This window comes from Camelus dromedarius, chromosome 21 (genome assembly GCF_036321535.1).
Source record: "Camelus dromedarius isolate mCamDro1 chromosome 21, mCamDro1.pat, whole genome shotgun sequence".
In the NCBI taxonomy this organism is placed as follows: domain Eukaryota; kingdom Metazoa; phylum Chordata; class Mammalia; order Artiodactyla; family Camelidae; genus Camelus; species Camelus dromedarius.
Window position 1 is genome coordinate 27,969,564 of NC_087456.1, and position 25,668 is coordinate 27,995,231.

A 25,668-nucleotide genomic window follows, 5' to 3' on the forward strand; every position below is an offset into this window, starting at 1 on the left:
CATTGTTTCTAAGAACAGTTTTTATAGCTTTAGTTTTTCAAACTTACATAGTTATCAAAGGAATAAAGCCAACCACAAAATAAGAATCAACAGAATCCAGTAATCCAATCATAAAGGTCAGTGAAATGTGCTTACACATAATCAAGAAATCAATTATCTAAGTTATAAATAAGTAGTTCGTTTCTGTCCTTTTTTTTTTTTTTTTTTTTTTTTTTTTTTGGAGTCCACATATAAGCGATATCATGTGGGATTTTTTCTTTATCTTTCTGGCTTACTTCACTTAGAATGATGATCTCCAAGTCTATTCCTTGCTACTGCAAGTGGCATTATTTTATTCTTTTGTATGGCTGAGTAGTGTTCCATTATATATATGGAACATGTCTTCTTTATCCAGTCATCTGTTGATGGACATTAGGGTTGTTTCCATGTCTTGGCTGTTGTAAATAGTGCTGCTATGAACATTGGGGTGCATGTGTCTTTTTGAATTATTTTTTTTCTCTGGGTTTATGCCCAGGAGTGGGATTACTGGATCATATGATAAGTCTATTTTTAGATTTTTAAGGAACCTCCATACATCCTCCATAGTGGCTGCACCTATTTACGTTCCCACCAACAGTGTATATATTGTATATACTACTTGTATATATTGGAAATTAGTCCCTTGTCAGTCACATCATTTGAAAATATTTTTTTCTGTTCTATAGGTTGGCTTTTTGTTTTGTTGATGGTATCCTTAACTGTGCAAAAGCTTTTAAGTTTAATTAGACCCCATTTGTTTATTTTTGCTTTTAATTTCATTATTCCAGGAGCTGGTTCAGAAAATGCATTTCTGTGATTTATGTCCAAGAATGTTCTGCCTGTGTTTTCCCCTAGGAGTTTTATAGTAACTGGTCTTAACATTTAAGTCTGTAATCCATTTTGAGTTTATTTTTGTATATGATGTGAGAGAATGGTCTAATTTCAGTCTTTTACAGGTAGCTGTCCAGTTTGCCCTGCACCACTTATACAAGAGACTGTCTTTTCTCCATTGTATATTCTTGCCTCCTTTGTTATAGATTAATTGACCATGAATGTGTGGATTTCCAAAGTTTTTCTCCTGTTCCATTGATCTCTGTGTCTGTTTTTTGTGCCAGTACGATACTGTTTTGATTACTGTAGCTTTGTAGTATAATCTGAAGTCAGGGAGCATGATTCCCCCAGCTCTGTTCTTCTTTTTCAAGACTGTTTTGGCTATTGGGGATCTTTTGTGTTTCCACACAAATTTTAACATTTTTGGATTCACTCATTCTTGTAACTGTGGGCTTTCTCCATATACTGGAAAACATGATGAGCAGCAGCTCTGAATTCATTCCCTACTCTCTGGAAAAATTTCCCAACTCCAGATTGAAAAACACTGAGAAAGGATGCTGATTGGTCCATCTTGGATCATATGCCCAACTTTGGGGCCAAAGCAGCAAGATATTGTTACTAGAAGAAGAGAAGAAACTAAAATACAGCCCCAGAGGAAATCATTATAGTCTGAAGCACCATCCCAAATGTTCACTTTTTTTAAAACATTTTTGATTGATTTATAATCATTTTACAATGTTGTGTCAAATTCCAGTGTAGAGCACAATTTTTCAGTTATACATGAACATATATATATATTCATTGTCACATTTTTTTCTCTGTGACCTACCATAAGATCTTGTGTATATTTCCCTGTGCTACACAGTATAATCTTGTTTATCTATTCTACAATTTTGAAATCCCGTCTATCCCTTCTCACCCTCTGCCCCCTTGGCAACCACAAGTTTGTATTCTATGTCTATGAGTCTGTTTCTGTTTTGTATTTATGCTTTGTTTGTTTGTTTGTTTGTTTTTAGATTCCACATATGAGCGATCTCATGGGATATTTTTCTTTCTCTTTCTGGCTTACTTCACTTAGAATGACATTCTCCAGGAGCATCCATGTTGCTGCAAATGGCATTATGTCAGTTTTTATGGCTGAGTAGTATTCCATTGTATAAATATACCACCTCTTCTTTATCCAGTCACCTGTTGATGGACATTTAGGCTGTCTCCATGTCTTGGCTATTGTAAATAGTGCTGCTATGAACATCACAGTGCAGGTGTCATCCTGAAGTAGGGTTCCTTCTGGATATATGCCCAGGAGCGGGATTCCTGGGTCATACAGTAAATCTATTCCTAGTCTTTTGAGGAATCTCAATACTGTTTTCCACAGTGGCTGCACCAAACTGCATTCCCACCAGCAGTGTAGGAGGGTTCCCCTTTCTCCACAGCCTGTCCAGCATTTGTCATTTGTGGATTTTTGAATGATGGCCATTCTTACTGGTGTGAGGTGATACCTCATTGTAGTTTTGACTTACATTTCTCTGATAATTAGTGATATGGAGCATTTTTTTAATGTGCCTATTGATCATTTGTATGCCAAATGTTGACTCTTAATAATTATAAAATTTGGCTCCAAAATTTGTTATATTTACAAATATTAGACTCTTATTGCTAATAAAGCCTCAGCTTCACTTTTATTTATAATTTTTATGTGCATGCATTTAGCAGTATGTCTCCTTGGAAATCATGCAACTCTGCTGTCTACCCATATCCTTTTTTTTTTTTAAATGTTATTGATTTATAGACAGTTTACAATGTTGTGTCAGGACCCATAGTCTTCCTTTTGAGAATTTCTCTGAAATTTTATCTGTTTTCTTAAAATTGAATCTATTATGTTGATTTATTTCCTCCCTTTTTTTGAAACCCTCAAATCTGTCAAGGCATGTCTTTTTTCCCAAAATAAGAATTGAATTTTTAGAATATTACTGTATCCTTTTTTTGTATTGAAGGAGGCCCATTCATCTCTTGATCTCTGTCACCTAAATAGGACATCTCAGAGCCCTCCTACTACCATTAGCAATGCATTACACCCATGGTGTCAGTTTTGCAGCTGAAGTCTAAATAGCTTAAATGCCCTTTCTCTGTTCATTTGTGTTGTTTCAACATATATATTTAAAAATATTACCTATTATTTTCTGGCTCTAAAAGAATTGCTGAAAATAGAGCAGTAAACTTCATGGAACCTTTAAGCCCTAAGTTAAGCATTGTTTTAACTTTGGCTTCAGTTAGCTAGTTTAAGTCCAGGGGCTACATAACACTAATAGAAGTAACAAAACATAGCAATAAATAGTATCCCAAACATCTCAAAGACTTTTACATTGTATTATGCTTGAGATTGTTCCAAAGTTGCTGACTTTTCTAACCCTATGCAAACATGCATACCAATATAATATAATGTAATATAGTATAATGTAATATAATATAAATGAAAAGCCTAAGGAGCAAGAGACAACTAGTTAAACAAGTTGTGGCTAATAACTAACCTGTACATTTAAATACTGTGTAGTCATTTAATAGAATGAACAGATCTTTATCAATACTATAGGATCTTCAAAGTATGTTGTACAGCACTTGTGCAGAAAAGTACATCTATGCTCTGCTAACACATGCACGCTTGATCACATACTTAGGCGATTTCTGGAGGTACATATAAACATGTAATAATTGCTAAGCTGAAAAATAAGAGTAGAGGGAGGCTTACTTTTCATGTAAGCTCCTTTCTATCTTTTGGATTTTGTATCATGCATATAAATGTATTGTCCATTCAAAACTAAGTCCAATTTAAAAATAAAATTATTACAAAATGGTAAATTATAAATACTAAAGAAGATTTGGAAAAAAAATGGGAAAAAATTGCCCACAATTTTACCCACCGGAGACAATTACTAGTTAGATTTTGACTTGGGCATGTACTATCTGCTAATCTTGTTTTTTAATGCAGAGATACACACATATACTTTGGATCAGACTATTTCACAGTCTTTTACCACTTTATAATACATAGTGATTATAATGCCAAGATAGTAAGTTATTTTTTCTGTGTTTTAAATGACTGCATGGTGTTTTAAAATATTTCAAAATGTATTTAAGCAAATCATTACAATAATTGGATTATTTCTTACTTTTCTCTTTTATAAACACTGCAATTTCAACATCCTTTTATATAACATTTTATATATATGCATTTCTAATTTCTTAAAATTAACTCCCCAAATGTTTTTGTGCATTATTTAAAGTGATATATTCTTCTTCCTATTTTGTAAATATTTTTAACATTCATTAAATATGCTTACCATGTTCATGGCACTATAATTCTTTTTTTTTCTATTTGTCATTTTTTTTTTACCTCATTTTTGGTGATTTTGAAATGAAGTCATGTTTGCTTAATCTTGTAGTCAAATCTAGAAATGCCTTCCTTCATAGTTTCTCCCTTAGGTTAAAAAAATTAGATTTTCTTCACCCCAAGTACAGATAATTTTTTCCTGATGTTTTTCTTGATAATTTGTACTTTCAAACTATTTTCATATGTACCAGCTCCTATGAGCCTTTAAATTACCTAATGATATATAAACGTTAAACACTTTTATTTCTATTTAGTAGATGAGGAAATAGAGATTCTGAAAATTTAATTGATTTATTAGGAATCATAAAGCTAGTTAATAGCAAAGCTAAGACTAAAATTTTGGTGCTCTAACTTTCTGACTCCTAAATCCCAAATCTCAACTAGCTATGTTTAAAGGAAAAGAATAATGAGAAATTCCATTACATTATTAATAATATTCGGTGGTATCAAAATATTAGTACAACATTCATATCTTCATCATGTTATCAATGTATTTTTAAAGACAGCATGTCAATTAAAATGTCTCTTATTCAAATGTTAGCTTTAGTTTTTAAAATTTATAGCAAGCTTACTTGTGTTAAATAGGAACTGTCTAATATTGTGCACTCATAAATCAAGGAGCTAAATGTAGAAAATATGGGTCTGCAGAGTGTAGTATTGATAGAGAGGGGCCATTTGTTCAGAGGCAGTCATGAAAAGTTATGCAGTGTAAACTGGAATTTTTATGACTGTATGACCTCATATCATTCCAATTTCAATTAATTATGGACATGAAAGAATAATATATCCTTTAAATCCACTCACAGAAGTGGGAGTTTGCTAGAGCTGCCATGGCAGACTAGCAGACTGGGTAGCTTGAATAACAGGAATTTATTTCTTTTTTACAAACTTAGGGGCTAGAAGTCCAAGATGAGGGTGTCAGCAGGTTTGGTTTCTCCTGAGGCCTCTCTCCTTGGCTTGCAGATGGCCGCCTTCTGCCTACGTCCTCACATGTCTTTCCTCTCTGCCCGTACATCCCTGGAGTCTTTGCATCCAACATTCCTCCTGTAAGAACAGCGGTCAAACTGGATTAGGGCGCACACTAACAGCCTCATTTATTGCAATAACCTCTTTAAAGGTCCTATATCCAAATACAGTCACTTTCTGAGGTGCTGAGGGCTAGGGAGTGAATGTATGGATTTTGGAGGGACATAGTTCAGCTCGTAACAGTAGGTATAGTCTGCAGTGACTGTGTACACCAAGGTAGTGAACATTCAATAGACACATATTCCTCTTTCCTTCCCTCCCTCCCTCCGTCCCTTCTTTCCTTCCTTTTTTTTCAGGAAGTGAAGCTTAAAGAATGTTAGAACAAAGTATTTTCTAGAATGCTGATTTGTGGTTCTTTCATTCATTCACTTATTCATTCGTTCATCCATTCGTGCAAGTACAATACACAAATACAAATAGTTGACTCAGGACTGACCTGGTGCTCATAGACATGTGTTTTACAGTTTTCCTCTGTGTGTTCCTGTCTCTCACATCATGTAGCCTGCTCTACCAGAATTATTATTGGTTGACTTAGTTGCTTTCTCACTGGGTTGTGAGTGCCTTGAGGGCAGGAACTGTATCTTTCATTCTATCCTGAAGATATGGAAGGGTGCATGCATATAGGAAAAGAACAACAGAGAATGCTTCAGAATGAAGAAATCAATTTTTTCACTTATGTCAAAACTAGATACTATTTTCTGGTTAATTTTCCAGGATGCCGATAGGTATTCAGAGGGATGTTCAGGGGTTGACTCTTTTATCTGAGACTGACAGACAAGTTGGTTGGTATCGGAAAAGTGACACATGACCCCAGTGCTTGACATACATTGGGTAAATGTTTGCTTTTTATTTCTCTGTGTCACATAGATACATAGATGATGCAAAGCTCATAAGCACACAATTTGTGCCATACCCCTGAGACATACCATCCCGTGGCTATAAATATGACTCATTCGATTATATTAAAGGACGCAAAAATTGATCGACAATTTGAAACTTTCGAAGGAGTTATGTAATTCAGTTCCATGTAACCAGAACTAAAAGACTATATAATTTCAACATAAAATAGTTGTTTTACAATGAGTGAGAAACTTCAGATGAGTGTTAGTGAATGACCTACGACTTAGATGCAGGCGTCTTACTTGCTTGACTGAAAATCCCACCCCGCGTTGGTTATACCTCCTAGTTGCAGTCAAACATAGAAGAGTAGAGAAAGAGTTCAAGTTAAAAAAAAAATTCCAGTAGAGTTCAGGAAAGTTTGTTTTATATAACCCAACTTTTAAAGCCTGTTTTTCAAGATGATATTCTTGTACTGCCCTCCCGCCGTTTTCTCCACCCTATTGTGGAAATGTATGCAAGTCCAGCCACTGCTAGGGATATACTACCAAGTATGCAAATGTTTGAATATCTGTTTCATGTGGAGGGATTAGCTCTATTATGCAAAAATCAAGAGGATGAGGGTCATAAATTCTATTAGGTTGGAACTCTGGGTGTTGGAAAGACTATATAGATAATTTTAAGAGATTTCCCTCTCCTCTGAATCACTGCTATAAAGTTAAGCTTGGTTTTTAAAATATAAATCAAATAAATGTTTTCCATGAAGCTACATACTTCTAGTGTAAACTGAACTCCCACAAACTTTTGAGTAGGCATTTCTCAAATTCATCATCTATCGAATTCTTCCTCTGAAAAAATGTTTTATAGAAATTGAAGTTTGGCTTTCATATTTTTTCTAGTATTTTGTTTTAATGACAGCTGTACTTCAATCTATCACTGTAAAGAGATGATTTTAAAACATGTGCTGTAAATAAAACTAGCTCATAAGTGGTAACATTAACCAAACATTAATCAAGATATTTCAGGAACATTTCTCAGTGTAATTAAGGAAAAAAAATTTTATAAAACTACTACCATGAAAAGTCTGAGAAAATTTCATTATAATTTCAGTGATAGTGAAGCTATTCACCAAATATAAAGAGACAAAGAGATGATGGCTCTAAGACAAATTAAACAGGTACATATTAATTCCTTCTCTTTGATGGATAGAGTAGCGTATGTAAACACATACCTGGGTTTGTATTTTATCAGTGCTCTCATAATTTATTTTATATGTGATTTACTGTATCATGATGAAAAACTAGGAGCCTAAAAATATGAGCATTTGGAGGCTATTAGTAAAATATTAATGGTAATATATTATCTTCAGTTTTGTGTCTGTAAGTGTTTTGGTGCTAACGTCCTCACTGTAAATTGTTGTTAATCAGTGGAACTTTAGTTCTTCCCTGAATTAGTTCGTCTTATAAGTATCTCAGTCTTCATTGCAAAAGAGGCACCATCATTTGTAATTTTGCATCAATATTCTTCTCAAATCATTTACCATTTTACATTGTAATTTATTGAATAAACTAAAGTGGTTTGGGATCATTGGTATATAATAAATATCTATACCAGAGGAAACATAGCATCTCTGCAATTTGAAAAACCTAACCCAAAGCAATGTGTAATTCAAAAGAGGTATCTGAAAATATCTTGCCCACATCTTGTTACCTGCTGTGTCACAGCACATAAAACACATAGTAGACATGTGTAGCAGAGACCCAACAAATATTTGTGGAATGAATAAAGAAATAAATGACAAAATACACTTCCTTTCCCCAAAATCAACTATATATTTTGGATTTAGCTGAAAAATTTTATCTGATCTTTAGATAATTACATGTTAAACATTTTTATTTTTTATTTTTTATTTTTTTAACATTTTTTATTGAGTTACAGTTTACAATACTGAGTCAATTTCCAGTGTAGAGCACAATTTTTCAGTTATACATGAACATACATATATTTATTATTGCGTTCTTTTTTGCTGTGAGCTACCACAAGATCTTGTATATATTTCCCTGTGCTATACAGTATAATCTTTAAACATTTTAAAAGTATTTATGGGCATTAATTAGTGAGAGTGCATCTAAATAAAGAATCAGCTAGCCTCCTCTGTTGCTGATGGTTTAAAATTGTCTTACCTGTGTAATGTATTCTCCTTCAAAAGATGCCTTATAGCTATTTGCCTTATTTTATCTTCGCAATAATTATAGGTAGAGATGTTACAAATAACATGCTGTTGTTTAACAAGTGACGAAACTGTGGCCTAAATCTTCAGTGATTCTCTCATGTTTACCCAAATCAAGACTGCAGACTTGAACCAAAGTCTTTGCTGATTCCTTCTCTTCGCTCCTGTTATTTTTTCTCATTTCTTTGCACTGAAGATCATGGCATATGATAGTATTTAAAGCTTTGCCTTCCTGCTTCTGTAATGAGTCTTAGCTTTACACAGTAGCAACTATATATTGAAAAATAAAAGGAAATTGATCATATGGCTATTAACCAAACTCAGGTGCAGCTAGTAACAGGGTTTACCAGTGAAATCCGACGTCACAATTTTGGTTTGTTTCCAAGTCTCTTATCCCAGTGTTTAAAATTTTAAGAATTATTAATTGGAAATGTAAAGGAGACTTTTGCTTTTCATTTTGTACTTTTTTGTAGTGTACTAGTTTAATATTTTAATATGTTGCATACATATAGTTACCCCCAAAATGTAAATAACTAGTTTTATGAAAAAGACTAGGAAAATGCAAAGTACTATATAAATAACATTATTTCTAATTAACAGTAAATGCTATTCTATGTCAGGTATTGTTTTAGTTGATTTACACATAAATATAATAGTAATGTACATTTTTTTGCTGTATTAGGTGTAGCCAAGCTGTCCTGGATTTAGACATACTGTCTTGCAGCTGTATCATTATGCCATATTTTCTAATTTTTGGAAAGTAGGGTTAATGTGTGTCTGTCTATCTTACTACCCAAAGGAGATTCTGTTATTTTCTTTCCTCAAGGTCATCGACCATGTCTTAATCTGTTTTTTTGTTTGTTGGTTTGGTTTGGTTTTTCGTTTTGAACAGTCTTTGAGAGGAAAAGGAGAGGAGGTTGTTTTAGGGTTAAACAAAAAAATGAAAGATCCAGTCCTCCTGTCTTTTATCATCTGTAAACTGTACAGATTTTCACTTTCCTCTCCTGAGTCCATGCTTTAAAAACATTGTTTATCTAAGAAACATACAGAGTCCCAAAGCACAAGGTTTGACACAATGAGCACCCATTGATTGTACTTTGAAGTGGATGTCAGTTAATGGATGGCTAGACGGCTAGATGGGTGAGTGGGTAGGAGGTAGGTGGATGGATGGATGGATGGATGGATAGCTAGCTAGCTAGCTAGCTAGCTAGCTCAATCTCAGATTTTCACAGATCTCATTAATCTGAATATATGGATAATTCTCATTAGCTGTAAGACTCGTATTGTATTTGTTCATTGCCCTCACCTCTAGTAGGTGATCTCTGCCTCCTGCAAACTAATCTGCATGCCTTTCTGGGGAGCCCTATGGGTTTTCTTACATGTATTTAGGATCAAGCCAGACACCAACTGACCAAGTGCCCTAGTAACTCCATGCACAGGGCAGTTCCATGGCCCTGATCTGGATAAGCATCATCTGGGCATCAGGAGCACTGCTCTTGTTCCTCTGACACTCCACCAGGCACCTAAGTCTCTCCCACAGCTGTGCCAGCTGGAGTAGTTTTCCGGCAGGGGCCACCTTAGATCCCCTAGGCCAGGTGGGCACCAGGACTGCTCTGCCAGGTAGGGCTGTCCCAGCTGGATCCTGTACTCCCCTCCCATTGTGCATGGGTGTTCTCACCCTCCCGGTACCATAGCTACATAAGGCTGTATTAAAAGTGGAGGTAAGAGAAAGGCTTTCTTCTTTGCATTAACTCTTTCTTCAGTGAGTCCTAAAGGAATACTGAATGCTTTCCAGGATCTTAAAGAATTTAACAGAACAGGTCTTTTTGCTCTTACTCTTCACTGGAAGACATCTGAGTAAACATACACAAGGCTTTTCTTAAAATATGCTCTCTCTTCTGAGAAAGCATGCCTGGCTTCTTCTCTCATTCAAGTCTTCAGAATGTTTCCCAGTTCTCAATACAGGCAGACTTCTGTTGGGCCCTATCATGAGTTCTTCTGAGGATTCAGATACCTCTGCATCCACAGTACACACACATTTGTTCCCTCTTTCCATGACTGCCAACTCGCCCCTAGTGCCAAGAATGCTGCTCTCCAGTTCTCATGCACAGTGCTGGCCACCTACTCTGTCACATATGCCTAAAGAAGTCTATATATATCTTACACTCCAGTTGGGGTCCTCCTTTTATGAAGTATTAAAGATGCTGTATTAGGGTGAGATAAAAAGAGACAGATAGAGATAGAAAAACAATTTTTAATTTAAAGACTTGGCTCAGATGATTGAGAAGTCTGAAATCTGTAGGGCAGCTCAGCAGACAAGAGACCCAAGGAAGAGTTGGTGTTGCATCCTTGAGTTTAACATCCACAGGGCACACCAGCAGGCTGGAAACTAAGGCAGAATTTTTATGGTGCTATTTAGAGGCAGAATTTCTTATTTGGGAAATCTCACTCTTTACTCATAAGGCTTTCAACTGATTGGATGAGGCCCACCCACATTGTGGCAAGTAATCTCCTTTATTTAAAATCAACTGATAATAAGTGTTAATGTTACTTAAAAAATACTTTCACAGGAACACCTTAGCTAGTCTTTGACCAAACAAGTGGACAACATAGCCTACCCAAGTTAACACATATACTACTTTAAAAAAATCATCAGTAAAATATTGATTAATTCAGGAAAAAAAGACGCTGTCATAGTGTGAACACTTATAAGTGTTTTTTTCTGAAGGAACGTCAACAGACTGTTCTTTGGAAATTGCTGTTTTGAAAGAGAAAAACCTGTCATTCTATGGAAATGATTCAAAGGTAGACAATTCAGTGAAAGCTTTATATTGGGCTAACCGACGTCTAACTGTCACATTGAAGACTTCATCAGCTTCTAAAAATGCAGTGGTTGCTTACGATGCATTGTATTTTTACAGGTTGATGTAGAAGCATAATTTTAATGTATTTATTTTCACCTTAACATTACAGTTTAAGTTCTGCACATCCATGGTGCTCATTTTGCATATTCTCTTCTTATACGCAGGACAATTTGCTAAGCATTTCATTCCAAATTAAAATTGCGAGGGCATTTTATGGTGAGTTAAATAAGTGATCTTCTTCAAACCTCTGTAACTATTAGAGCAAATATCCAAGAAGTAAAAACTTCTATCACAATATTCTCTGTATATATGTGTGTGTGTGTGTGTGTGTGTATTTTGTTGAAGTATAGTCAGATTACAATGTTGTGTCGATTTCTGGTGTACAACATGCTTCAGTCATACATGAACAAACATTCATTTTCACATTCTTTAGCACCATAAGTTATGACAAGCTATCAAATGTAGCTCCCTGCACTATACAGCATGAAGTTGTATCACAATATTCTGCATGCCAAGTTTCCTTGAAAAAAATAGACATTCAGTAGAGAGTGTAACTTTTGAGAGCATCTAACAGAAACTTCTCTTTTTATAGATGAAGAAACCAAGAGCCAATGTGGACAAGTGTTGTGCCAAATTTCACGCAGACAGCTAACCGCAGAGCTGAAAATAGACAAAGGTTTCCTAACCCCCAGCCCTGCTGTATGTGGGTCCACTGCATCATCACTACGAAGTTATCAGCCTGGAATCCTGTAGCCTTCCTAAGCTGGCCTTGGCCGATCTTTGTAGCATTATTTCCGTTACTTCTTTCATGTGTCTGGTGCCGGAGCTAAACTGAACTTTGCTGACCTAAGCTAAACATTTCCCACCCAGCTGGTACTGAATTATTCTCCAGCAGTGCTTTTGCCACCTCTCCCTCTCCAGGAGGTCTTCTCCCTCTGTCTCCTTTGCCTTAAAACCAATTTAAATGCTATCTCCTTTTTGATAGATAGCTGGATATGCATAGATATAGATAGATTTAAAATTTCAAATTTTGAAATTCTCAAAATTTCGCAGATCTCATTAATACAAATAAGTCTCATTGGTTCTGATACTCATACTTCACTTGCTCATCACCTTCACCTGCAGTCTCGCGATGATCTCTGCCTCTTGCAAGAGAACCCCCATGCGTTATTAAGGAATATAACAGTAGCAAACACCCACCTGAATTCCCCAGTTTTGCAAGAAATATTTAGCTAAGTTACATGACTAAAGTTTTCCAGATTATATTCCTGGAATATTGTCTCTATTTTCTCTCTGGTTTGTGAGTGAAAAGCGTTTATGAAAATTGAAAGCCAGATACTGACTTCCTAACTCTACCTTTCTACCTCTCACTGTCCAGAGGCACAGTAGAGGTGAGACTTTAGTGATTACGTGTGTGTAGACAGGGAAGTGGGCGGGGAAGGGAGGGGTCATACTGCTCTAGGGTTGTATTATTATAAGAGTAACCAAGAAAAACAACCTTGGGCTGAATAAACTGTGATTTATTACAAATGGAATATTAGAGAGGCTCCGAAGTCAGACTGGAAGACAGCTGGCAAAGACTGCTGTCAGTCTACGGAGTTTTGCATGGAAGCCTTTTGTTCTGAGCAGCCAGGGAAGAAAGAGGAAAATGAGGAAGCATCATCCCTCATTATCACAACTGACAGACAGACCAGTGACTGACAACTCCCAGCAGGCTGGGCTCCCCCCGCACGCATGCCACCTGCTGCTTCCCTGCTGGAGGGACCCGGTTTTCCTCTCCTGATTTCTGGTTGTCTTAATTGCAATGAGGTTTTTACTCTTCAACCATCAGGATTATTCAATGTATTCGGAGTCAGAAAGGGATGCCTAGAAGACAAATCCTTGTTTTCAAACAGTTTGTAACACCATGACTACCCTTGAGTGGGAAAAGGATGCTTACAAGGGACATTTGTTAAAAGGGCAACGAAATAGAGTGTAAACTATGCAGACTTCAAGGAAAATCGGGAGATGCTCCATAAGTAAGATACACTTTGAACAGGGTTTTGGTGAAAGGGAGGGATGTGGATTTCTCTGATGACATAAGAAATATAAGCACGAATAGAAAGTGCGTTGTGTTTAGTCATATAGTTTGGGTGTGGTTTTATATCTGACTCCTTACCAGGGCAAAAGGATGCCCACTCTGTGAATTAGTTTGAAATTGCAGGGCTGGACGTTGGCTGCGGGGAATCGCTCACCCGGCCAAAGAGAAGCGTGTTGCAAGGTAAGGTTTCTGTGAGGAGCGGAAGAGCAGCGATGTTCAGACTCAAGAGAGCCTCTGTTTTTATTAATTAAAAGGTCAGAATCTGATTTTTCTGGAAGCAAAAAGCTGAGCAGGCAGTTGGGGAGCAAGGGCTGCACAGTGGAAGAGACGAACGCGCGCTGACCTACTGCGAGCACCCTGGCATAGCTCAGTGCTTCCCAGACATCTGTGGAAAACACACCACCTCTTAGGTCTGCCGCCTAAGATGTGTCCTCACCGAACCATGACTTAGCACTGGTTCTCAAGTTGGAATACCAAACGTCAGACGATGGGGTCAGGGACTGCCTGGATGGTGCTCACGTTTTTAAGCATCCAGGTGATGATGTGAGGGAAGGATGTGCAGAGTGGAGAGAGAAAAATCAGGATAAAAACTGTATTTTTTCCTTTGTGAAATAATACTAGGAAGTTATCAGGAAAAAAAAAATTGAGGACATGCAGCAGATGATAAGGAAGCAAAAACTGCTTTTTAATTTTCTGATGGGAGAAACCAACAGGAAGAGATACATCCCTCAGTTTACACCGGAAGTTGAGAAGAAAATCATTGCCTGCTTACTGGTTCATTTTTGTCAGTTGAGATCAATGAAATTATCTGAACGACAGCATGAAATGAATCGTAAAATAGCATATAATTCATGGCCAGAATTGTAAATTATAGTTTACTTGACAGTAATCCAGGAGGTTTCCATGCACTGGGATGCATCTCCTTGTAACACGGCTCAGGACAATGCCTGTGGATCCATTTCTAATGTGTATTAGAGCGATCTGTTTCTCCCCGTCCACAACTCCTCCTGGTGTTTGATCTTATGCAAATGATGCAATCAAGCAAATGGGAAACAAGATCTTGCTGCTAAGGGGCTCTGACAAACAGTGGCCTTATGCTTTTAGGAGCCCCCCCCCCCTCCACTAACTGACTCAGATTTGTGTGCATACCTGTGGTGTTTGAATCCGTTGATCCATTACACGGCCCTTGCAGGACCGAATCACGTCTGTGCAGACATGTGACCAAATCAGCTGCCGTTAGGCAGGGAGGAGAGAATTATCATTAGCTCCCTCATTGCTTTAAATTTTAAATTGGTGGCTTTGTTTATGGCTTCATTCCCAAAGAATGCCTTAGCCTGTTTCTGCTGGAACCCTCTTTTTCAGTTTTTTTGACTGATTCTTAAAAAACAACAACAACAACAACAAACCCATTGCACTTGTTTCCTTTTTACGCAGCTGGCCCTTTCCCCCAACCTGATGCTGCCTCCTCTTCTCTCCTTTCTCTCATTTCCCTTTCTGTTGTCCTCGGCGTCTCCCCCCACCTTCACCCAGGATTCCCCAGTCAGGTCACCTGTGCAGCCCCTTCCCCCATGTATCATGTTAGGTTCTATCCCCGCCTTTTTTTCTTGCCTCATTATTCAGAGGACACCAGTGACACTTCATCTTCTTATGGAAATACATTGAGGATAATCCGGTTTGGGGTGGACAGTAGAGGCATAAAAATGCCTCAGAAGTCAAGAAAGCTACTTAATCAGACTGGCTTTCTTGGTACTGTTGAGTGGGCAGTTTTTATATTTTCCAGAATCCAAAGAAAACCCTCAATTCCTATTGCAACAAAGGCATAGCAATCAGATTTCCCAAAGCAAATATCTGACCTAACAGAGCATTTTGTGTGTGTGAATTAATTTTCCTGAAAAAATTAGAGAAAACATTCATTCCACAAAGGTTTGAAAATATTGGCCATGTGGTCATCCTAAGCATAAATGAAGGGCCAGTTGATCATGGAATTTTGATAAATCTTGGTCAGTAAGACATCTAGCTACACCTCTGTTTCTGTGAATATCTGTGTCTTTATTTCTACAGCTTGACTTAATATCTGACTTTACTCCCATACAATTTAGTTAGTAGGAAATGAATTACAGTCAGGGGTCCCCCTGTCTCCCCTGATGGTGTGAAAACTTCCAGGGTCTTACATAGTTTCTTCGTATTTAGAGTGTGACCATCCATGGTGCCTTCCTCCTCTGCAGAGGCACCACTCACTCTTGAGATGACGCCTCAGATCTAGGAGGTCTCTCCGTTACTTCTGTGTCACAGTTGGGAAACTGAAATCTCTGCTTAGTTTCCTGTGGGCTTGTCTACCCACAGACACCAAGGTCTTTTCTTTTGCGGGAGTCTATTTCCTCCCTGGGACTCTAGCTTGGAAACCGGGGTCAGAGCCCCTCCTCCCAAGAGCCTGCACATTTCTTTCTTCTTCCTTCTTATTCCATCAACATGAGAAATCTGAGGCGCAGAGGAGAAGGGGCTGTGCACTTCTTGTTTCTCCCACCCTGAGGTCTCTCTCTACTTCCTGTGTCCAGGAGGGTCCTCTTTCTGCTTCCTGACCACACACATTCTGTTTCATTAACAGTAGTTATCTTATAGGTAAATTGTGAACTTGTTTAATGGAGGGAAATTTAAATGAGGGGAAGACACGGGGTCAGGAGTAGGGAAGAGCAGAATAAAGAAAGACATGGGTTAATATGACAACCATGTGGATCTGGCTCCCTCGGCACAGATAGCTCAGAGGGGGGTGCTTTACCTGAGGACCACAATTTTAGACCCTCCTTGGTTCCTCCAGAGAACTGGCCAAACCATGAAAGGAGAAAAAAAAAAAAAAAAAGATCAGTACAGTGAAGGGAGAAACAAGATAACAAGAGAGTTGTTGCTGAGGAGTGCGACAGGTCCAATTCGAATTAGAAAACCTAAAACCATGGTCGATTCTTTCAGTATGTTCAGCAGTGCTGTCAGTTGCATGTTGGAAATATGAGAAGTATCAGAGAAATAAGATGATGAGATTTATCCAGAGCTAGGAATTGGGAGGGCAGATACAGGACGAAACGGGGAGGTGGGAAACTCTAGGGACCCGCAGAGTATGGCTTTGGGACAGGCGATCAAAGAGCACAGCAAGGAAGACACAAATATGTGAATACTCTAGAAAGAAGGTGCTGAGAGGCTGGACATTGTGCGGTGGCAAAGGGCTGATTGTGTTGTGACCAGCAGAAGTGGTGTGAATTTACCCGTTTGTGGTCAGAGAGGGAAGCTTTTAGATTAAGAATCGTGGAAATAGTTCCAAAGATGATCCGGTAGTGTGTATAACTGTGCTGAATGTGGAATAAATGAAGCAGAAGTGAAGGGCATTACATTTGAGGAAGTTAAAGTGAAGCCAGATTCAGAGATGAGTCATCCCTGAGGATGCTGGAGGTGCCAAAAAAGGGATTATGATTGAAAAGAAAACTGAGCCAATGCTGAAGTCATTGAGGACAGGAGATGTATGACCCAGGAAGTGTAACAGGGCATGTGTCAACTGGGTCTTGGACATACATTTTATTAAATGATGAATTGATACTGGTAAACCATGGCTGTCTTTTCGCCATCCAGTATATACATGTAAATCATAGAATTTGAAAACTATATGTAACCAAAATATAAATAAAATCTGAATCATCCACATGCCTTCATTCTAAGAAACCAATGTTAGTGTTTTGGTGTATGTCTTATTTTTTTTATGAAGTATTCATGTTTGAGAATTAGATTTTGGCATTCAGACAAGAACAACTTAGCTTTTTCTTGTTTTTTTACTAGCAAATCACCTTTATCTCAGTTACAGATCCTCCATTGATCTGGCAATCTGTATTCAGTAGATCCTTGGAGATTTTTAGACGTTTCTCTATTTCTGAGAAAATTTTGGCAATCTGGGGAAGGGACATAGAAGTCTCCCTCTGATCTTGCCCATTCATTTATTCAAGTAAAACTATTGTTAATTAAACATCACACCAATCCTGGAGATACTCTGGTGAACGTGACGGAAAATGTCTTTCTGTTCTCAAAGAGTTTATATCCTCCCGGGAGGGACACAAAGACAAGAAATAAATAACAAGGCAGTTTCTGACATGTTCTGGTAATTACGGTAAGTAACTAAACAAGGTGACATGACAGAGAGTACCTGGGGACGGATGGTGGTGGCCACGCTGTGAGATTATCAAGAAAGACCACTCAGAGGAGGATGAGCCTGTAGGACGACACAAATTCAGCCAAGTACAAAGAAGAAGAAAATAGGTTTTAGTTAGAAGCAGCACCAGTGAAGGTGTGGAGGTGTGAGCTTGTAATGTTGGAGGAACAGAAATGTCCAGTGTGTGGGAGGCATGTGTCAAGTCAAGTAGGATCTCACTGACCACTGGTAGATTTCATGCTAAGAGCATCATGTGGCCACTGTAGGGTGTTACTCTGGGGAAGCAAAAGATCACTCTGGACTAACGGTCTTGCTTCCTCCTTCACTGAGGAAATCGAAGCAGTTATAATTCCCCCTACATGCCCGCTACCATCTACCCACCTACCAGGATTTGCGCCCACGCAGTCTGCCTTCCCTTCTGTTGCTATAGAATTTCTGTCCTGCTCCTTCTAAGCACAAACCCTCCACTTTCATACTTGGTTCCAGCCTTTCACGTATTCAAGGACAAAGTTCCAGCGATTCTCTCCTCTTTGATCCGTTACCAGTTCTGTCTTCTCTGTTGGATCACTCCCATCAGGATATAATTTTTTTTATCTCATTTAATTATTTTAAAAATTCTTCTCTGGACTCTACTTGCCTCCCATCTGTTGTTTCACTTTTCTACTTTCCTTTACAACAAAACTTCTTGAAAAAAGGTGGTTATATTCACTATGTGTAACTCTTCTTCTCTCATTCCCTCATTAAACCCACTCGAGTCAGGCTTTGACGCCCGTAACTTTACTGAAACTGCTACTGCACAGACACCAGTGGCTGCCATGTTGCTAAACTCAGTAGTCAGTTTTTAGTCCTCCTCTTATTTGAACTGTCACCCTTAAAATGTTTGCCTCGCTTAACTTCCAGGACACCATAATCTTGTTTTCCTCCCAGGTTTGATGTTTTCTGTTTCAGCCCGGGCTCACCAGTCATCCTGGCCCTCTCTAGTGATACAACGTTTCTAAGCACACTCACTTCCTCATCCTGGTCTTACCAAGTCTTGACCATCATGTAATGGACGCTTCCCAGTCTGTGGAGGAGGATATTTTGTCACAGCAGAATCCAGGCACAGACAGTAACCCTGGAACTAATTGCTATGGGAGGCTATTCTCATTTAAGGCAGATATTCCGGGTGAATTTAGGAGTTAGGTGATCAAGGTCAGCTTCAAAGCATGGAGGCTGTAGTGTGAAAGAGAGTGGGGCATTCTGTGATAAGGAGATACTGTGATGTGGTGATCCTATGAGGGTGTATTCTGACCCCACCAGCTGGAGAGAACTCAGGACTCCCAGATACGCAAGTCTGTCCCAGCAAACACACACAAGTAAGTATCAAGCCACCTTGGAATGCTATGACTTCTTCACCAGCCACAAACTAGATGGCCAAGTCCCTGCTCTCAACAAGCTAGAATGTAAGAAAGCAAGAAGACTGTTCCAGCACAAAGAGTTCACAGGCCAAAGAACACTGTAGCACCCAGTCTGCTTTGCAGCTGACTAAGACACAGGTATAGGTAGGAGAGATTCTCATGCAAAATATTCCAAGGTCACTTGGTGTCACTCCCTTGAATACAGTTTCTGGCTGGGGCATGTTCTTTCAGAAAAGATAGCTTATTCTCAAGTTCAGATACTACAGCTGTTGCCTAATTGCACTGACTTACCCATCAGGAATTCCCCCTTCCCTCTAGGTTCCGTGCCCTCCTTGGTTTTGCTCCTGAAACTGGATTTAGAGTCAAATCCCCAGCTTCCCTTTCTCAGGAATGTAAGGAATTCAGACCTATGGGAGAGATGAGAGGCCAAGGTCACCAAGTTCCTGAGAACCTGAAGAAGATGCCAGAAACAGGGAAATGGCAGATATAACATGTTAGCATATTAATGCATTCTAGTTTTGGTCAAGATTGGGACCACTAGTAGGACCTGATTTTTTTTTTTTTTTTTACATGAAGTTTTCACACAGTAAATAATAGTTTACTCTATTGGTAGCATATGAGGCCACTGTTCTCATTTTTTTTTTTTTAGCACCATCTAGTAGCATTTTTTTAACATCATAAGTTTCATAGAATGAATTTTCAAATGAAAGTACCCCAGTCCTGTCTGACTTGTGCAAACATAGGATAGCTGGTCCTACCATCTCTTAGAAGTCGCTGGCAAGGTCATGCTGTTCCAGCACCAACTTCAAAGTATCCTTGCAACTTGCCTTCTGCTCCCACCACGTGGGGGTGACCCACTCAGCCTGGTACCGTTGATTACCTGTAGGATGAAGTTGTGAAGCAAACAAGCCTTAATCAAAAGCACTGCCAGTCTCTTCTTGAGCACCATTTTTTGTTCTACAGTAACTATATTTAGTGTAAAAAAAATTTTTTTTTTGCCTTTCTTCTCTGATGACCTACATGTTTAGCCAATTGATTATACTTTGCATGAAAATCAGAGTGTTCTTATTCCAGTTTACTTTCGCTAGCAATGCAATGCAATCCAAAATCTATTTCCCTGAATTAGGATGCATTTCATTCATCTTTTAAACATGAAATTGTAATGGTTCAAGGTTAATGATCTTTAAGATGTGTTGCTTACATGTGACTACCTTATTTCAAAAATATTCCCCCAAATAATGATTATTTCTGGTTGTATAAAAGTGTGACTTGTTGAAATCTTCGTAAAATCGACTGAACTTTGCTTAGATTTATTCAACAACATAATTATCGAGTACCTTTACAAATGAAGTAATCGGGGTATTTCGGAATTGAATTAGTGTAATTTGGAATTGAATTACAGATTACTTTATTCTAATGCAAGGGAATGTGGTATCTATGAGAGATGCAGACAAGTATAAAGTACTAGGGAAGTTCAGGGGAGGGAGAAATTACTTCTGGCTAGGGTACCACCCCACTATCTTGATCATCTCCCACACCTAGCTTTGCTATATCTAGATCATCTCGTTCATTAATTCTCTCTTCATTTGGTTGACCCTATATCAAACTTACAATGTGCCAAGCATCGTGCGAGATATTGAAGATGCAAAATGAGCATAGCATCCTTACCTCTTTTGCAGTGTTCAGTCTGATGGATCAGATAGTCATGTAAACAGGTCATGATGGCACCATGTTGTAAGGCCTATGCTAAGAGTAGGTGCAAAAGCCCGCGAGACAAAGGAGAGAATAAATGTCCACCTCGTGCTGGGGGCACGGCAGATGTATTAGCGAAATCTTAAGAGAAATTGGCATTTGCACTGAGCCTGGACAACTTGAAGGTCAAATAATACATAGTCGGTCAGGTGGACAAGAGAAAAAAGGAATTCAGCAAAAGGAATTACAGGAGCAAAGTTATTATATAAGCTATGTATTTGCATTTCAAAAGCAAGTCCTGTTGTCTTCGAATATGTTTTAAAAATAATTTAAATGTCTTATTTATTTTTTAACACAGCCCTTGAACAAACTCTAAACTCAGAAAACGATTTACCTAGTCACAGACCATCAAGGAAACAATCAAATTGTTAAAAGAAAAAGTTAAACCAAGAGTTTGACTGACACTTGTCTATTTAAAAATAACTATCGTATATTTAAAGGATAAAACAGCCTTTATTTTATTACTATTGATTTTTATGGCTATTGATTCTTATTTTAAGCTTCACTGTAAGAGTTCTGAGTGGGAAAGTAGAGGATAAGTGAGATCTCCTGAATGAAAAGTATGATGGAAAATAAAGTCTTATTTCTCCCACCCCCTAGATTTAGTGGCATTTACGCCCCACCAGTTTGTACTCAGTGCTTGCACACCCGTGGGATGTACCAACAGTTCCCTAGTCATTCTGTACACGGCACAGCTGCCACCGGAACACGTGGATTCCCCAATGCTGACCGTCCTGGATTCTAGAACTATATACGTACAGTAAGTAAAAACATTGCCGCTGTCACATGCTAGTTCATGCAAGAATCTCAGTGAGTTCAATCAAGGGAAGGGTTTGTGACAAAAAAAAATTAATTTTATTGTGATTAAATGCATAGAAGTGATTAGTTCAGTGGTTCTGGGAACCTTTGATTATCACTTGCCAACTTAATTTCCATTTTGTCTTTATGCAATCAGGTTGAGCCACACACACGCACGCGCAAATTCCGTGCAAACTTCAGAAAGGGAAAAACTGACCACTTACATGACAGCCTTGGGCTTTTTATATGTTAGGCATTATTTATAATGATTTGGAGTTAGTGTCAATATATATTTTCTTTTTGACTATAAGATAGGATTGTCTCGTTCCAGTGCAGTTGAAGTCAGAAAGCTTTTACCCATTGGCACGTTCAGATTATCTTTGATGTTGGTGTTTGTTACCCATTTCTTAATACATGAGGTGCCAGGTTTATTGCAGCACTGAATTAAAACGTAGTAGACTTCTCTTCCCACTGCTTGATACTTGTTTGCATTTACTTGTGCTTGGTGTCAGTTTTCTCATCTGTAGAAGAAAAGTTTGAACTGAATAAATTATGATTCATTCAAGCTAAAAAATTATCATTTATATCCCATAGTTTGAAGTTTAACTCTCTTAGGGGCTTTTAGCATGTCCCAAGCTGAACCCACATTTCTTTAAAAGAGTTCCTGCTACTGTAGTTATTTCTCGATTTACCAATTTCTGTCTACTCCACAACTTGTCCTGCTCATTTCCACTAACATCTTGTAACCCTCATCTGGACTACCCTCTACTTTTCCTCCTGCCACCCAGGTCCAATCCGTCTCTCCAGTGTACAGTCCTGTGTATCCAGGTAGTGTGTCACCTCATTTAAGAAGTCTTACTGGATGACTTCAGACCTTGCAATCCTCAACTTTTCTGCATTCTGTAGTTGCATCTTAACTCTGTTAGTCTGCTGCATTTTTCAAGACAATTATGTCCTGAAAATTATGTAATTCTGTCTCCCTCCCATTTCTCATAAGTTCTCAGACATTCTGCTTCTCCACATTTTTGTTCTATGGTTTAAATTCAAAATCAAATGTTCACTCGCACATTTTTTTATTATTAGCAAATTAAAATTATAAGTAACTAGAGAAGAGGCACAATAAACATTTAATACTACTTGGGTTTTTTACGTGAATCACTTTTGAGCTTTCATCGTGTTCCCTTATAGTGGCATAAATCCAAGTTCATATGTGTCCTTTAAAAATCCTGCATATTTCAGTGAAGTAAGTCAGACGGAGAAGGACTAATATATGATATCACTTATATGTGGAATCTAAAAGGATGGCACAAATAAACTTATTTACAAACCAGAAATGGATTCACAGACATAGAAAACAAACTTATGGTTACCAGGGCAAAAAGGGGGTGGGAGGGATAAATTAGGAGTTTGGGATTAACACATACAAACTATTATATATAAAATAGGTAAACAAGAAGGTCCTACTGTATAGCATAGGGAGCTGTATTCAATGGCTTGTAATAACCTATAATGAAAAAGAATATGGAAAAGAATATACATATGTGTTAACTGAATCACTATGCTATACACCAGAAGCTAACACAACATTGCAAATCAACTCTATTTCAATTAAAAGAAAATCCTGCACATTTCAGATTTGACTTGAAAGTATGATGGTAATAATACTGTATTTTTCCATTCCCAGGTGGAAACAGCCAAGAAAAGTAAATGGAATTCTGGAGCGCTATGTGTTATATATTTCAAATCACACGCATGATTTTACAGTTTGGGATGTCATCTACAACAGTACGGAACTTTTTCAGGATCATGTGCTCCAACACCTTCTCCCTGGTAGTAAATATCTCATCAAGCTGGGAGTAAGTTCACTGCCCTTTTATCACTTCCTCTGCCCGCATTGCTTCCCTTTTATTTTTTTTTCCCTTATCTTCTCTCCATCCCTCACTTAAAAAAAAAAAGACACGAAAATCTCATGTATTGCTATTTACACTGAAAACTCACTTCACATGCAAAATGATAATTCTGCGGACCTGATAGCTACGTATTTATTTTACATTATGCAAAACAACATAATAATAATAATAATCTGAATCACTAGATTTTTCCAAATCTAATTTGGGATTATCGGAAATTATTTCTTTTTTACTATTTATAGAATGTCATAATTGTTGAGGGCTTTTTAAAAAACATTCTTGGATTAATAAGGTTATTTCCCCATAGGGCTTGTATTCATTTGAAAAACAGTGTGCAGTATGAAAATTTAGGTCTTAGATTTTTAAATGAAGGTTTAAATGACCCCCAGATATTCTTGATTATTATTATTATAGTCTGGTTTACGTTACACTTCTATCTCGAAAGAATAGTCACTTAATAAAACCCCAGAATCCACATAGTTTAGACAGGTGATAGCATTTTTTAATGCAAAATAGCACTTTTACACAAAGGTCTTTTAAAAGACCTTGATATTACTGTGGAATTTATACTCAGTAGTTCCTTTTGTTTTTTGATGAAATACAATCTTTTTTAAGTTTAATAGCACATCTGAAAATAACTGAATATAAACATGAGATTGTCCCTATTTGTTTTAAACACACTCTTCATTTTATAGCAATACCTATATAAGGATATTTGCTTTGATAAATGCCATAGAAAATATTCTGCTCTTGATTATGAATAAATTTACATTTATGTAGACACTGTGTATGCATTCATTTTACTTAACATGCTCTTGAATGCTCTAAATATTATACCACGAGAAAATAAACTACATTCAACTGTTGCTTACTGTCTGACCTGACACCACAGAACAAGGGCAATCAGACAATGTTAAAAATTTTGCTCGAAACTGGCTGCATGTGCCTAGATGTTCAGCACTTAGGTGGGATGATGAATCAGCAGTATGATTCCTTAGTTTTATTACCCAGGTTGGAAGAAGTGTATTAACATGCTTTTCAAAAAGCTAACACAGAATCCACACTATTTTCAAAACAATGATGATCTCAAAATAAGAAAAGTCCCTATGGCTTAGAGGCAATCAAAATTAAATGAAAATTGTTGTGCTGTTGGTTTGTATTAAAAGGAGACAAATAATATAAAACAAAGTTCTACTTTTAAGGTGATTTTTAGGATATTTTATGTAGTCAGTGAAATATTTACCTCAATCTCCTACGTTTTACACACCTGTAATACCTTGAAAAATAAACACCACTAGATTGGGAGTGTGCTCTCCTGAGTTTTAATTCAGATTTTGCCACCATCTGAGTGACTTAAGACAAATTTATTTAATTGCACTGAGTCTTCGGTTCTTCAAGCCTAAAATTAGGACTCTGAATTAAATAATTTTAATGTCTCTTTGAGCCCTAAAATTCTATGATGCTAAAAAGATGACCCCAAACAATATTCTATGGAGCCAGACGAGATCTGTCAGCCACTGAGTAATGGTGATTCAAGATATAAAGATGTAGAAGTCCTTGCTCTAACTCTTGTTAGGGAAATAAATTTGCTCATATTATTTTCGATTTCACTGTGTTTATTAGGGCAGAAAATAAACTGATATATTTTCAGAAGTATTCAACTAAAGGTTTTTTTTTTTTTTACCTTTAACTCTGTTAACCAGTAAAGTAAATGAACCAGAACATTTTAGGTTCATCTTGGTTAATTGAGGGATTATTGTATATTTCACAGTTTCAACATAGTAACTGGCTTTCAAGGTCATTAGATTAATAGATGGAGATCAGGTTCCCAGCCCAGTGGAATTGCCTTTAGAGATAGTCTTAGCATGTTCACTGTAGTCTTAGAAACAAAACATACAGACAACTAAGCCTGTAGGCAGGCAGGCAGGCAGGCAGGTCGGCCTTAGAGGAAAGTGCATAGGGATTCTACATGACTGACTAAGATTTACTTCAGACTGGAGCACGTATGTTACATCATGTGTCTTCGTTTAATTTTCCCTGTTGACTGGATTAAAAACTCCTGAAGGATAAAGACAGCAACTTTCAAAGTTCTGTCTTCAGACTTAAGCACAGTAGCTGGAAACCAGAAGCTCATGAACAATTCTTGAATGAATGAATGAATGAATGAACACTAAGTATATTAACTTCATAAAGAATTTGAGACTTCTGATACGAATCAAATAATTTGCTGTAAAATGTCCGAGTTGGGGACTGTATGGTTCCAAATACATGCTCTGTCTACTAAAAGGAACAGTATGCCACTCATCAAATGGTATTGCAAAGTGTAGTTATTCCTAGTGAAGACATTAAGT

General features: G+C 37.5%; 1 protein-coding gene across 1 annotated transcript in view; it reads left to right on the top strand.

The window, feature by feature from the left end:
• Positions 1–25,668, top strand: part of LOC105100345 (usherin) — a 370,866-nt gene that overhangs the window by 51,391 nt on the left and 293,807 nt on the right. The window contains exons 10-11 of the mRNA XM_064477011.1: positions 21,210–21,369; positions 23,092–23,263. Coding sequence (XP_064333081.1) covers positions 21,210–21,369; positions 23,092–23,263 — 332 coding nt within the window. The remainder of the gene's footprint in view (positions 1–21,209; positions 21,370–23,091; positions 23,264–25,668) is intronic.